Source organism: Sciurus carolinensis, chromosome 16 (assembly GCF_902686445.1).
Source record: "Sciurus carolinensis chromosome 16, mSciCar1.2, whole genome shotgun sequence".
Lineage (NCBI taxonomy): Eukaryota > Metazoa > Chordata > Mammalia > Rodentia > Sciuridae > Sciurus > Sciurus carolinensis.
In genome coordinates this window covers 49672768-49685860 of record NC_062228.1, presented here as the reverse complement: position 1 = coordinate 49685860, position 13093 = coordinate 49672768, and the positions used below count along the sequence as shown (strand labels likewise).

The window sequence follows — 13093 nt, the reverse complement described above, 5'->3', positions numbered from 1 at the left end:
TGGCTCATTTTTCCACCAGGAAAGTGGGTTCACCAGCACCATTTCATCCCTGCGTCCCCTTCCTCAGCTGAGATGACTCGTGAGGTTTGCGTCCTGCCCCGTCTTTTTGTGCTAACAGTGACGACAGTGATGAATGGGGAATCTGGATGGATGGTAAGGGTAATGTGGTCCCAGTGGGGTGAGGGAGAGTGAGAAGGCAGTCAGCTCAGTGGAGCATCGGGAAGGAAGGATCAGCTGGAGCATTCACTTCAGAGGGAGTAAGGTAGAGCCAATAGGAGGTAATGGACAGAAAGCAAGAGGCACTGAAGTAAAATCCCGTAGGAGCTGTAGTTTTAGAGCTGTCACTGTTTAGACATAGGTTCTTTCTTCCTCAGCAGGCTGGGATCTCTAGGGCTATCACAGTCACCATTGTGTCCTCAGCACAAGGTTTTTTGTTTTTGTTTTTGATACTGTGAAACCAGGAGCACCCTACCACTGGGCCACATTCCCATCCCTTTTCAATTTTTAAATGTTGAGGCAGGGTTTCACAAAGTTGCCCCGGCAGGTCTCCAATAATTTGTGAACCTCCTGCCTCAAGCTCCTTTTTCACTGGGATTACAGGTGTGCACCACCATGCCTGACCTCTGCACGAGATCTAAGTGCCACCGTAGGACAGAAGGGCTAGGTGGAACACAGGATTATTGGAGGGCAGGAGGTCAAGGCACCGAGAGGCCAGAATGGTTGAAGGTCCATCTATATGGATTTGGAAATCATGAAAAATAATGACAGGAGCAGTGTAGGTAGCAGTAAGTCCTGTGGGAGCTAAAATTACAAAAAGCAGAAGTGGCTTGGGAGTGGATGGAATTGGCAGTAATGAAGCAGGTGCTACAGAGTGGCTAGGGAAACTTCAAAGATTCCTTAGGGAGGAGACAGAGAAGGGATTAGAAATGATACCCAGGAGCCAGTGGCACATGCCTGTAATCCCAGTGGCAGGGAGGCTGAGGCAGGAGGATCAGGAGTTCAAGGTCAGCCTCAGCAACTTAGCGAGGCCCTACCAACTCAGCGAGACCCTGTCTCTAATAAAATATAAAAAAGGGCTGGGGATGTGGCTCAGTAGTTAAGCACTCCTGGGTTCAATCCCTGGGTACCAAAAAACAAACAAAAGAAAGAAAGAAATGACACTGAGGCGCTAGGAGGGTCTTATCCAGTGGGTATGAGGGTGGACGGGGAATAAACCCCCTGCTTGGAAAGGTAGCATGGAAGCCCCATCTTCAGGAGAAAACAAGTGGTAGTTAGAGCCAGAAGGTCAAAGAAAGCTTCAGAGGAAGTTGAGATGATGGGGAGTATCGGCAAAAGTCCCGAGTGGTTCTCTCCCCTCAGCTCTACCCTGTCTGCCTGTGCCTCCCTTATCCAACCCAGTTGCTCTGGGCCTACACTGTGCAGGAGCTAGTCTGTCTCCTGCACTGGCCGGGCAGCTCTTGGAGGGCAGGGCCTGGGGCTGTCTCAGTCACCATTGTGTCCCTAGCAGAAGAGTAGCAGGCACTCACTAATTACTTGCTGAAAATGCCAATTTCAGCTCTACAGAGCAAGTTGGCAGGTGAAGTACATTGGAACCAAGAGATAGTGCCAGGATTCCAAGAAAGAGGGCTGGCAGTCCAAATCTGCACTGTTCTCTGAATAATTTTGTCCTTCAGAAAGAAAAAAAAAAAAAAAAACAACTAGAAAGCCAACAGTAAATTCTGTAAGAAATAGGTAATATGATCCTGAATTGGATCCATTTGAATTACTGCACAGTTCCTAGAAATCCAGAATAGATTTGACCATCTTATCCCACAGTTTTGAAAAAATATATGTATTTTTTTAAACTGGGGATTGAACCCAGGGGCGCTTAACCACTGAGCCACATCCCCAGCCCTTTTTATTTTGAGACAGGGCCTCACTAAGATAAGAAGGCTGGACTTGAACTTGCAATCCTCCTGCCTCAGCCTCCTGAGTTGATGGGATGAAAGGCGTGCGCCACTACGCCTAGCTTTTATAGTATCTGGTACATAAGAGGTCCACAGTAAATGCTTTTTGAAGGTATGAATGTGAACCCAGAAAAGATGCCTGTTCTTGGGGTGGAAATGGGTAAGGGAAGGCATATTGGGTGTACAGGGAGCCTTAGGGAGCCAGGAACAAAGAAAAGAGGGAGAGAGCACAGTCCACATGGGGGCCTCAGTAAGAGCCCTGAAGTCCACCAGGGTGGCGCACTCCTGTAATCCCAGCTACTGGGGAAGCTGAGGTAGGAGGGTCGCAAGTTCAAAGCCAACCTCAGCAACTCAGCAAGGCCCTAAGCAACTTAGCGAGAACCTGTTTCTGAATAAACTCTAAAAAAAGACTAGGGGTGTGGCTCAGTGGTTAAGCGCTCCTGAGTTCAATTCCCGGCATGGAAAAAAATAAAATAAAATAAAATAAAATAAGTAAAAGTCCCGACTAGCCAGTGTGCGCACCAGAGAAGCCGGATACCGGAAGCGCAGCCCGAGCGCTAACAGCGAGTGGAGGGGGCGGGGCCTGGAAGAGGTGCCTAGAGAGGCCCGAGAATCTCCGCCTACCACGCCCGAGAGGAGCTCCAGGGCGGGGCCGGAGCCCAGGGGGCGGGGCTGCGTGTTTGCGTCACGGGCCATACGCCGCCGCGCGCCTGCGCTCCTTTCCACGTGCGAAAGCTCCAGACTCGTGGAGTTAGGGACGCCGCAGACTCCCCGATCCGCGCAACTTCGGCGCTAGGCATGAAGCCAGGTGCGGGCCGGCATTGGGTTTCGGGCTGAGGGACGGGGACGGCGGGAATCCGGGTGCCAGGCCGGAATCGGAGGGGTGAGGCCTTGGCCTGAGTTCTGAGCCTGGGGTCCAGTCTCGTGTGGGGAGGTGATCCTGGATCTGCCCCGCGATCGATCCTGACCCCAGGCGGTCTGAAGGTTTATGACTGGCTTCGGTCGTGAGTCGAGGGTCTTGGTCCTGAGATTGGGGTCTTGGCGTCTAGTAGATGCGGTCTTTAGGGATATCGGGTATTGGGCCGGGGCGGCACTTGAGGATCTTGAACCGGAGTCTGGATCCAGGCATCTGGGCATGGGTTTGGGGAATCTGGCTTGGGTTGAAGACGGAGAGTTCTGATCTTGGGACAAGGAACTGGGTCTGGAAAGCTCCCCTTGTCGCCAGCGCCACCACTATCCTCTTGCCTCCCAGACTGAGTGGGCCGGAGTGGATGAGAACCACCGCTCGGTAGTGTGCGGCCCTCTCTTGCCATTTTCGCGCTCTCTACACTTCCACGGGGGGCGGATCCCCAGAGATGGAGTGGAGATTTAGGAGCCTAGAATTCGCAGTTCTGTAGGAGAAACTTAAGCAAGCCAAGCATTAGCGGGTGGATGGAGGGTAGTCACAGAAAATGAGTAGTTTTTATTTATTCTATTTACCTTTTCACTCTGATGAATCCGCCTCACCCCTCTGATGATGGAATGATGAGAGTTCTGGCTTTGAGAAAAGGAACTAAGTTCAGTGTTCATTTCTGGTTCACTTTCTTAGCCTACCGTGTGACCTTGGACAAGTGGCTTTCCCTCTCTGAGCCTCAGCTTTCTCATTAATAAAGTGGCGCTCTGTTAGGATTAAGCGAAGTAATTTTTTTAAAAAGAAAATTGTACAGTGCTTGTGCTTGACTTACCATATTGACTTTGTTATCCTTATTTGTCTCAAGGGGAACAAAGATAGTGTTTCTCTCCCTAGTGTTTAAGAGCTTCCTAAATCAGGCTTGCTAGCACCCACCTTCCTTCAGTGTGAGAACTAGTTCCACTAAGTTTGGGGAGTTTTCCACCATTGCCAAGAGGGTCTGTTTCTCTAGTACAGGTTTTGTTTTCTTCTTGTGTGTGCATATATGGAAAGATTAGAGGTATCCATAAGGGCTTTGTGGGTCCACACCCCACATACCCCATCATGAACTCCTCTTCTTTTCACCGGGAGTCTCATGAAGTAGGGAAGGTTTGCTAAGCTGTGTATCCTGAGACCCCAGCGATCCTGCAAGCGTCCTCTAGACTGTGAGATTGCGTAAGGAATGGAGGATGCGCCACCCATCTTTGCTCTATCCTATCGCAGGGTAAAATGTGGAGTTGTAGAAACTGTCTGGAGTTAGCTCTTAAGTAAGGCTTTTAGTCTGAGCGAGAGAGGAAACCTTTGGGAGATTTAGATGCAGTGATTGATATTTATAAAGGGATCCTTCTTTTGCATCTGTGTGGAAACAAGGGTGGAAGCAGGCGGTCTTTAGGGATTTATTCCCTAGATCTAGGAGATGATGTGACTCTCGGACCAGATTGGTAGCAGTGGACTTGGTGACAAAACGTTTTGATTTGGGAATATAATTTGAAGAGAGAGCTGACAGATTGTGCGGGAGTCTGAGCAGTGTGAAGGCTCACTAAGGCTTGGGGTGTGTAACTGAAGGTTGGAGGTGCCATTTTTGAGATGGGGGAAGCCGTGGGACAGTGCAGATTCTAAACCAGAGGGTCTGGAGGTCGCCCCCAACTCAGAACTTTTCTGGAAAGTGTGTGTGAACCTGTGTTTTTTTCTGAGGAGTGAGTCCTTTTCAGTACCTTTTTCTGAGGGCCCCAGAACCTGAAGTGGACAGGGATATGTTGAGTGTCTGAGACTGAAAGCTTACGCGTGCACCCATTGCGCCCCATGCAGATGCCGGTCCTTGCCGGGTCTGTTTTTTGGGTCTGGGTTGAGACTCATGGGCTTCGCTGCTACAGAGTGGGAAGAGGTGACTTCTTTGAACTGTGTACCAGATTGTGTATTATGTGAAGTGTATTAAGTGATTTAATCTTTACAACTTTATGAGGTAGGAACTGATAATCATGATCCTTCCCCTTCTCTCTAGGGTCATGAATGGCAATGGCATGGCCATCTCCCTCCAGATGTCAGGGAGGGACCAGGGCTTTCCTCATCAGCCCTGATCACCTCCTCTCTGAATAAAAAGAGAAGGTGCTTTCTCCTTGAGGCAGTTCCCAGGGACTTAACAGTCATTAGGCAGTTGCTCAGTTGATGTTTATTGGGTCACTACTTTGTGCCAGATGTTGTGCAGGGTGCTGGAGATGCCTCGGTAACTAAAACAAATCCTTGTGCCTTTGGAGCATAATTCTAGTGAAGGAGGTAGCAGTGATAGTATTCAAAGTGCAGGTATGATAATATGAAGAGAAATAAAGCAGGGTAAGGGTCATGCAGCCAGGAAGGCCCTCCTGAATCAGGAACATTTGATCAGAGACCTGAATACACTGGGGTGGGGAGCTGTGCTACTCTCTGCAGGAAGCCAGCAGTGGGAACTGCACATGCTGGAGATTTAGAAGCTGGACTGCTCTTTGGTGGGAAGACTGTGGGGCTCACCGAGGTGAGAGAAGTCAGCAGAAGTCCGATTCTTGATCTGGTGGGTCTCACTTCGGGTTAGAACCAGCTGGGGAGCTCTAAAAAGTCCTCATGCCCAACACAATTAAATCAGCATCTCTAAGTTTCAAGGATTTTGCCACAGGTTGGACTCATTGATTTGGGGCTTCCAGGGAAAGGAATTTTGAATTTGTGTTGGTTGTGATGGAAAATCCTTGGAGGGATTTGGGCAGGGGAATGATGAGACCTGATTTGCCATCTTAAAAAGATCAACCATTAGCTGCTATGTGGAAAGTAGACTGCAGAGGGAACAGAAGATACAAAGTAACTCCAGGTGATGTTTGGGAATTTGGAACATTTAACTATTGCTTTTTAAAAATTTTAAATTAGAAATAGCTATTAAGTTACATTTTCTAAGGAATAAAAAACAAAAAATAAAGTTATAGTTTCATCTTTAATACCATTTAGATGCATGAACCTGACAGGTGTGAATATAATGTACCTTTACAAAAACTTCAGTAAGTTTTTTTTTTTTTTTTGGGTGCTGGGGATCGAACCCAGGGCCTTGTGCTTACAAGGCAAGCACTCTACCAACTGAGCTATCTCCCCAGCCCCTCAGTAAGTTTTTTTATTGAAAAATTATGTCATGGGGCTGGGGAGATAGCTCAGTTGGTAGAGTGCTTGCCTTGTAAGCACAAGGCCCTGGGTTCGATCCCCAGCACCCCCCCAAAAAAAAAAAAGAAAAATTATGTCATGAGATAATATTAAACCACCAGTAATTTTCTAACTAACTATGCTTTAAGAACCCATGTGGTTTCTCAAGTCTAGCATGGTTGTGCATGTAATCCCAGCTACCCTGGAGTCAGGCAGGAGGATCACAAGTTCGAGTCCAGCCTGGGCAACTTAGCCAGACCCTGTCTCAAAATAAAACTTTAAAAAAGGAATGGGGATGTAACTCAGTGGTAGAGGGCTTACTTAGCATGTGCAAGGCCCTGAGTTCTACCAAAAAGAAAAAAGAACTTGTGATGATTCAGAATAGTACTTCAAAGCTTTTAAATCATCACAGAAAAGTCAAATATGGAATTGATTAGCACAAGAATTCTGCCTGCTTTATGCATTGTTTTGTACTTTGTGAACAATGTTTGTTTGCTGTGTCCTGAAGTAACAAAAACAAAATCTCTCCAAATCCATGTTTTGTTAAACTTTCTGATCTTATTGGCAATCCCTAAACCACTTGTGGAAGGTTGCCCATTTTTAAAGGACATTTTGGGCCCTTTTCCCTCTTTTTTTTTTTTTTTTCTTTCTTCTTTCTGTACTAAGGATTGAACCCATGAGTGCTTTACCACTGAGCAACATCCCCAGCCATTTTTATATTTTATTTAGAGACAGGGTCTCAACTAAGTTACTTGGGGCCTCACTAAGTTGCTGAGGCTGGCCTTGAACTTGTGATCCTCCTGCCTCAGCCTCCGGAGTTGCTAGGATTACAGATGTGCACTACTGCATCCTGTTTTTTTCCTCACTTTTTTCCTGAGCTGGGAAGAACATTGGAAACTTGGAAGCAGGGAGAAGAGTTAGCGGGGCTCAGCATCATGCTAAACTGCCCTCTGTTTAGGGGTTGGTGCTTTCCTTCCAGATGCAAGGTCAGGTGGATCTTGGGGATCCTGTTGCCACAGTGCACTCACAGGCAGGGTTTGCATCTCTTCATTTTCCACCTCTATCTCTACACCATAATTAATAACTCCTTCCTAATCAATAACCCAAATCATGATTTCGCCTTTATGATTCCCTCACATCCTGGGCGGGGACTAGGGGCAGTTACCCCATGTATCAACACTGTGTGGTGTTAACTTTAGTTGTTGCTGACCTTCACAAAAAGAATATCGGGCTGGACGTGATCTTCTCAAACTTGTTTTTTTTTTCACTTAACGTTATAATTCTAAAACTTACCTGTCTGTGGTGTGTGACGAGGGTCATTTTCATTCTTGATTATGAACGTTACTCCATTGTACATGGCAATGGGCATTTAGGTCTGTTCAGCGTTGCCTGCGCCTGGACATTCTTGGACACTGTCCTCGTGTACATGGGCACCTGCTCCTCCAGTGTTCCACCTGAGTGGGACTGCCAGGTAAAGAGCTATTTAGTCTTTTAAGCTTCATTGCCCTGATTCCTGTCTGTTTCCACCACAGGTTTCAGTCCCCGTGGGGGCGGCTTTGGTGGCCGAGGGGGCTTTGGTGACCGAGGTGGTCGAGGTGGTCGTGGTGGAGGCCGAGGGGGCTTTGGCGGAGGCCGAGGTCGAGGTGGAGGCTTTAGAGGCCGTGGCCGAGGAGGTGGTGGAGGAGGAGGCGGAGGAGGAAGAGGTAGGTGAAGGTGGAGAGGGGGTGGAGGGGCCTTCCCGCTCCTCCAGGAGGAGATTGCAGGTCCCCCTCTCCTACTGCAGCTCTCCCTCATAGGTGGAGGCTTCCAGCCTGGTGGCAACAGGGGTCGTGGCCGGGGCGGAAAAAGAGGAAACCAGTCGGGAAAGAATGTGATGGTGGAACCTCATCGCCATGAGGGTGAGTGAGCGAGGTAGGCGACCCCAGGACAGGACAGGGCAGGCGGAGCTGAGCCCTCAGCCCTGCTCTCTGCCCTCACCAGGGGTCTTCATTTGTCGTGGAAAGGAAGATGCACTTGTCACCAAGAATCTGGTCCCTGGAGAATCCGTGTATGGAGAGAAGAGAGTTTCCATTTCGGTGAGACTGGGCCCCTCTCCAAGCTCCCAGGCCCCAGCGGATGGTGTCACAGTGGTCATGTCTCCCTACCCTGCTGTGTTTCCCACATATGACAGCCAGGGGCTCATCTTAATACAGAAGTCAGACTATGACCCCCTCCTCAAACACCCCACAAGACTCCCTGTTGAGGTGGCCGTCCTGAGTCCTCACTGTGGCCTGCCCATTCTAACTTCCATACCCCTGTCTCCTCCACGGCCCCCCAAGTTCCCCTAGCCACACTGGCCTCCTCGCTCTGCCCTCTCCTGGCTCTGTGCAAAGCTACTTCCTTCTCTTCTGCATCTCTGGTTAGGTATCACCTGGTCTTTCTGACAGGGCAGGCTCATGTCACCCTGTCTGTTAAAAAGCAGCCCTTACCGCCCATCCCCTGCCTTGCTCTCCTGTGTCGTTTTCTCTGTGGTCAGCCATGGGCCTGCTCAGGCCTTCCTGTTCGCCCTCCCTCTGCCTGGAAGGTCCTTCCCAGGTAGCAGCCATGGCTCCTTCTGCCCTCCGGGTCTGATTCAGAAGTCGTCTTCCAGCCTTCCTGGCCTTTCTCACTGTCACATGTTCCTTGCCATGTTTCCCACACTTCACATCTTTCCTGGCTCAATGTTCTTTCCAAGCACGTGTCACTACCTAACATGCCAGGTTGTGTTTAGTTCAGTGTGTTCTTAATCCTTTAAGGGCAGGATAGAAGTCTTCCTCACTGTTGTGTCCTGTGCCTGGAACTAGGAGTGGCATAAACAGGTGCTGGGACGGAAAATGATGGTTGCACAGGTCTTACTATTATTCTATTCTGTTTACTGTCTCCTGCAGCCTCTTCTCACCAAGTCAGCCACATCCACGAGAGGGCAAGGGTACACCTGTTGTGTTCACTGCTGGGAATCCATGTTCAGTTCCTGTATAGCAATTTCTTTTGCTCATTTCTTCTGAGGGTTCTTAGGGTTAAGGGTAATGGGGTCCTGTAGAAGAGTCCAGCACTGACTTCCATCTTCATCTCTTGACCTAGGAGGGAGATGACAAAATTGAGTACCGAGCCTGGAACCCCTTCCGCTCCAAGCTGGCAGCAGCCATCCTCGGTGGCGTGGACCAGATCCACATAAAGCCAGGGGCCAAGGTGCTCTACCTCGGAGCAGCCTCGGGCACCACCGTCTCTCATGTCTCAGACATCGTAGGCCCGGTGAGTGAACAGGTAGACAGGTGGATGGAGAGAAGAGCCACCTCCTCTTTGCCAGCCTGAAGTGGAGCCTGGCTACTTTCCCACCATGTGTGATGTTGGGCCAGGTCCTTTCGTCACAGTACCTGAAGTCAGTGGAGCAACCTGAAGCAGATGCTCATTCAGCTGTACTCCTGGGTTCTTGACCTTGAGGGAGGAGGTGTGGGCATGGAGTGACCAGCGTTAGTGGGACCAAGAACTTGGGGTAGACATACCAGACTATTTGGTTTTGTTGCATTTTTAAAAAATGTACATCCTGCCAGGCAGGATGGCTCGCACCTGTAATCCCAGTTACTCAGGAGGCTAAGGCAGGAGGATTGCAAGTCCAAGACCAGCCTTGTCAAGTTTGAGGCCAGCCTGGGAAACTTAGCAAGATCCTGTCTCAAAAATAAAAAGGGCTGGAGATACAGCTCAGTAGTAAAACTCCCTTGGAATAAATCCCCCATATGGGAGGTTGGGGGTGGGATTCATATCCCCAAAATTTGGTCATCCGGTTTCTCTTGAAATAACCAGTAGTTCTCATGGTGTCCAGTCTGCATTTCTCATGTGTACCCATTTCCCATAGAGGGCACCTGGCACGTATGCATCTCACTTCGTGACCTCTTGTTCATTTTTATGACTATAGGCATGTTAAAAACCCCAGGCTCTTGGGTATTTAAAGATGAAGTGGGTTTCAGCAAGTTACCTAACCTCTCTGAGCCTCAGTTTAATACTCTGGAGAATGAGGTTGTTTTGACAGTTAAATAAGAGAATTCCTAAAAGTGCCTGACCTATTTCAAATACTCTTAGCTCTGGTTGCTTCATCTCTGTGCTGTGGTTGCCCATTTTAAGTCTTTGGGAGCCCTCTCATCAGGCAAATTGGGACTGCATAGCTTTGCTGATGACTAAATGGCTCTTGGCCAGTGACTTCTTGCCTCACTTTACACTGGTGGACTATGAGTGTGATGATAACAGTAATCAAACAGTCACACTTTGATGTGGGGTCTGAAGTGATGCTATGTGTAATTGACGGACCCAAAGTAGTCTCTCCATAGATGAGGACCAAGATTGTTGGTTATTATTGGATTTATTTTAGGATGGACTGGTCTATGCAGTTGAGTTTTCTCACCGCTCTGGCCGTGACCTCATTAATTTGGCCAAGAAGAGGACTAACATTATTCCTGTGATCGAAGATGCTCGGCATCCGCACAAATACCGCATGCTCATTGGTGAGGGGTCTGTGGGGTGGCCCAAGGTGGGTAAGGCATGCCACACCAGGTTTCCTGGAAGAGGCCAGTGGAGCCCAGATTCAGATGGAGTCAGATTGGGTGAGCAGGTCTCTCGAGGCAACAGGAGTGGAAGAGTGGGGAGGGGAACCAAGAGAGGCAGTGAAGTTCGCAACCCTGCTTCAGGGGTTCAGGTATCTGGTGCCCTGGGAAAATCAGTCTTGTCTCCTCCCCTCTTCTTAATCTTTATATTGCTCCTTATTTTTTATTTTATTTTATTTATTTATATATATTTTTTGCGGTGCTGGAGATCGAACCCAGGACTTTGTGCTTGCAAGGCAAGCACTCTACCAACTGAGCTATCTCCCCAGCCCTTTTATTTTTTTTTAAAGCCTCTTTCAGGGATCCTTATTATCTGGTGAGATCCTAGCCCAGAAAGCACAAGATGAGTGGGCCTGGCCCAGAGGGGCCTATTGAATAGTAATGACTATTGAATTTTTTTTCCAAAATACAGTACAAAAATGGAAAGCTTTATTTTACAATCTGCCCCAGAGGCAATTGATAAGAACATTTGCTGTCCGCTTTTCCTGATGTTTAAAGAATCAATTTTCATTAAACCACCTTTTCATTTTTTTTTATTCATTTTGCCTTAAAAATATTTTCCTTCCATTCATTTTTCTGTGTATTTTTTTCCCATGCAGTCATCCCCTCCCCTTGTCCCATAGTTCTTTTGACAGACCTGTACCCACCCACTCTTGCCTTTAACCTTACTTGCCTTTTTGATGGTGTGTCTGTCTGCATCCTCAAGACTTCAGAGCACCTCAAGGACAGGATCCAGGTCTTACTCCTGTGTCCCCCACATCCAGCCTAGGGTTGGCTACAAGAGTAGGTGGCAACCACTTGGGAGGATTGAATGAGTGATGTGACCGTCAGTTTCAGGCCCATCTCAGGGCACTGTGGAGGGAAAGGTATCATTTGAAGGAATTGAGACTGGAAGTAGGGAGACTCTTCCAGGAACCTGCTGGTGATGGAGCATAGGCCCCATGGGAGGATCTGGGAAGATCTTGGGTAGATCCAACTTTAACTTCCTTAACAACTCTGCCTTTTCTCCTTAGCAATGGTGGATGTGATTTTTGCGGACGTGGCCCAGCCAGACCAAACCCGGATTGTGGCCCTGAATGCCCACACCTTCCTGCGCAATGGAGGACACTTTGTGATTTCCATTAAGGTGCGGGGGCTTGGAATCTAAGATGGGGTGGCAGCATCCCAGGGAGGTATCTTTTGGACTAAAAGAAGCAAGAGAGTGGTGGTCATGTATATCAATGCTGAGATTGACCATCTGAGTTTGAATTCCAGTTGTGTGACTTTGAGTAAGTTATTTAACCTTTGTGACTCAGTTTCTTCATTTGCAACATAGAAATATTAGCCCTTTTTTTAAAAGGATTGATGTAAGGATTAAATTAGGCAACATATGAAGTGTTCAAACAAATCCTGGCATGGAATGGGTAATAGATTAGTGGTGACTTCATTTTTCAAAATGTTTTAATTTGAGATACAAACTCCTCTATGTACCTTTCACAAGATTTATCATTTGTTAGCCTTTTGCGACCTTTATTGTTCCCAGCTTCACGCTAATATTACCAAGAGGAAGAAGAGGAAACAAAAAGCTGGGTTTAAAATTTAAACACTGACTTTTAAATAGGAACATCCTGCTTCAGCTAGAACCATATTAAAACTTAATTCAATTAAGTCTTTGACCACATTTGCAAAGCCTGGGTTTCACTTGAATTTCTAATGAAAGCATACTTCTGGTTTAAAAAACACCAAAAAAGGGAAACAGCCCATTTCCCTGCTGCAGACCACAAATCCTTCCTCCTCTGTAGGCCAACTGCATTGACTCCACAGCCTCAGCTGAGGCTGTGTTTGCCTCTGAAGTGAAGAAGATGCAGCAGGAGAACATGAAGCCCCAGGAGCAGTTGACCCTAGAGCCCTATGAGAGAGACCACGCTGTGGTTGTGGGTGTGTACAGGTGAGCAGGGGCCCAGTAATCCACCAGACAGAGATCTCCCTCCCAAGCAGCAGCAGTGTCATGGTTCTAGGGACCCCCAAAATGATGACAAGCTGTGACACCGTCTCCCCATCCCCAATCTCCTATCTTCTGCACACAGGCCACCTCCAAAGGTGAAGAACTGAAGCTCAAAGCTGTCTGGATTCCAAGAGATGTGTGTTGCTACTGTTGAACGTTGGTTTTTTTTCTATTAAAAGACTGATCAAGTCGCTCCCTGCAGCTGATTGTTCTGTAATTGCTGTTGTCTGTAGACAACAGGATCCTTGTGCCCTCGGTCAACTTTGCTTGGTGGGGGTTGGAATCGCATCCTGTCACACAGCCCTTACTCCTCTTGCAGCCAACTCTTGCGCAGCCGTCCTAACCCAGATTTCGGTTGTTGGCTGTTCACTGCGCATGTGTACCAGTAAGCGCCGCAGAGCGCAAGCGTAGAGTGTTACCCTCGGTCACGTGAGGGGAGTGGAGAGGGGGCGGAGCCTGAGGCGGG

General features: G+C 48.2%; 1 protein-coding gene and 1 non-coding gene across 2 annotated transcripts; both read left to right on the top strand.

Moving 5' to 3' along the window:
• The first annotated feature begins 2630 nt into the window (after positions 1–2630).
• Fbl (fibrillarin) lies at positions 2631–12828 on the top strand. The gene is made up of 9 exons (XM_047528941.1): positions 2631–2754; positions 7563–7733; positions 7827–7928; positions 8011–8105; positions 9130–9300; positions 10412–10544; positions 11657–11769; positions 12425–12570; positions 12710–12828. The coding sequence occupies exons 1-9, from the start codon at positions 2745–2747 to the stop codon at positions 12732–12734; spliced, it is 966 nt and encodes a 321-aa protein (XP_047384897.1). The 5' UTR covers positions 2631–2744; the 3' UTR covers positions 12735–12828.
• Positions 6031–6105, top strand: Trnat-ugu (transfer RNA threonine (anticodon UGU)). The gene has a single exon. It is a non-coding gene; the product is annotated as a tRNA-Thr (tRNA).
• Positions 12829–13093: the final 265 nt, after the last annotated feature.

Coding starts and splice junctions, on each gene's coding strand:
- Fbl (XM_047528941.1), top strand. Junction 9,301..10,411: donor TCTCAGACATCGTAGGCCCG/GTGAGTGAACAG, acceptor GATTTATTTTAG/GATGGACTGGTCTATGCAGT. Junction 11,770..12,424: donor ACTTTGTGATTTCCATTAAG/GTGCGGGGGCTT, acceptor CCTCCTCTGTAG/GCCAACTGCATTGACTCCAC.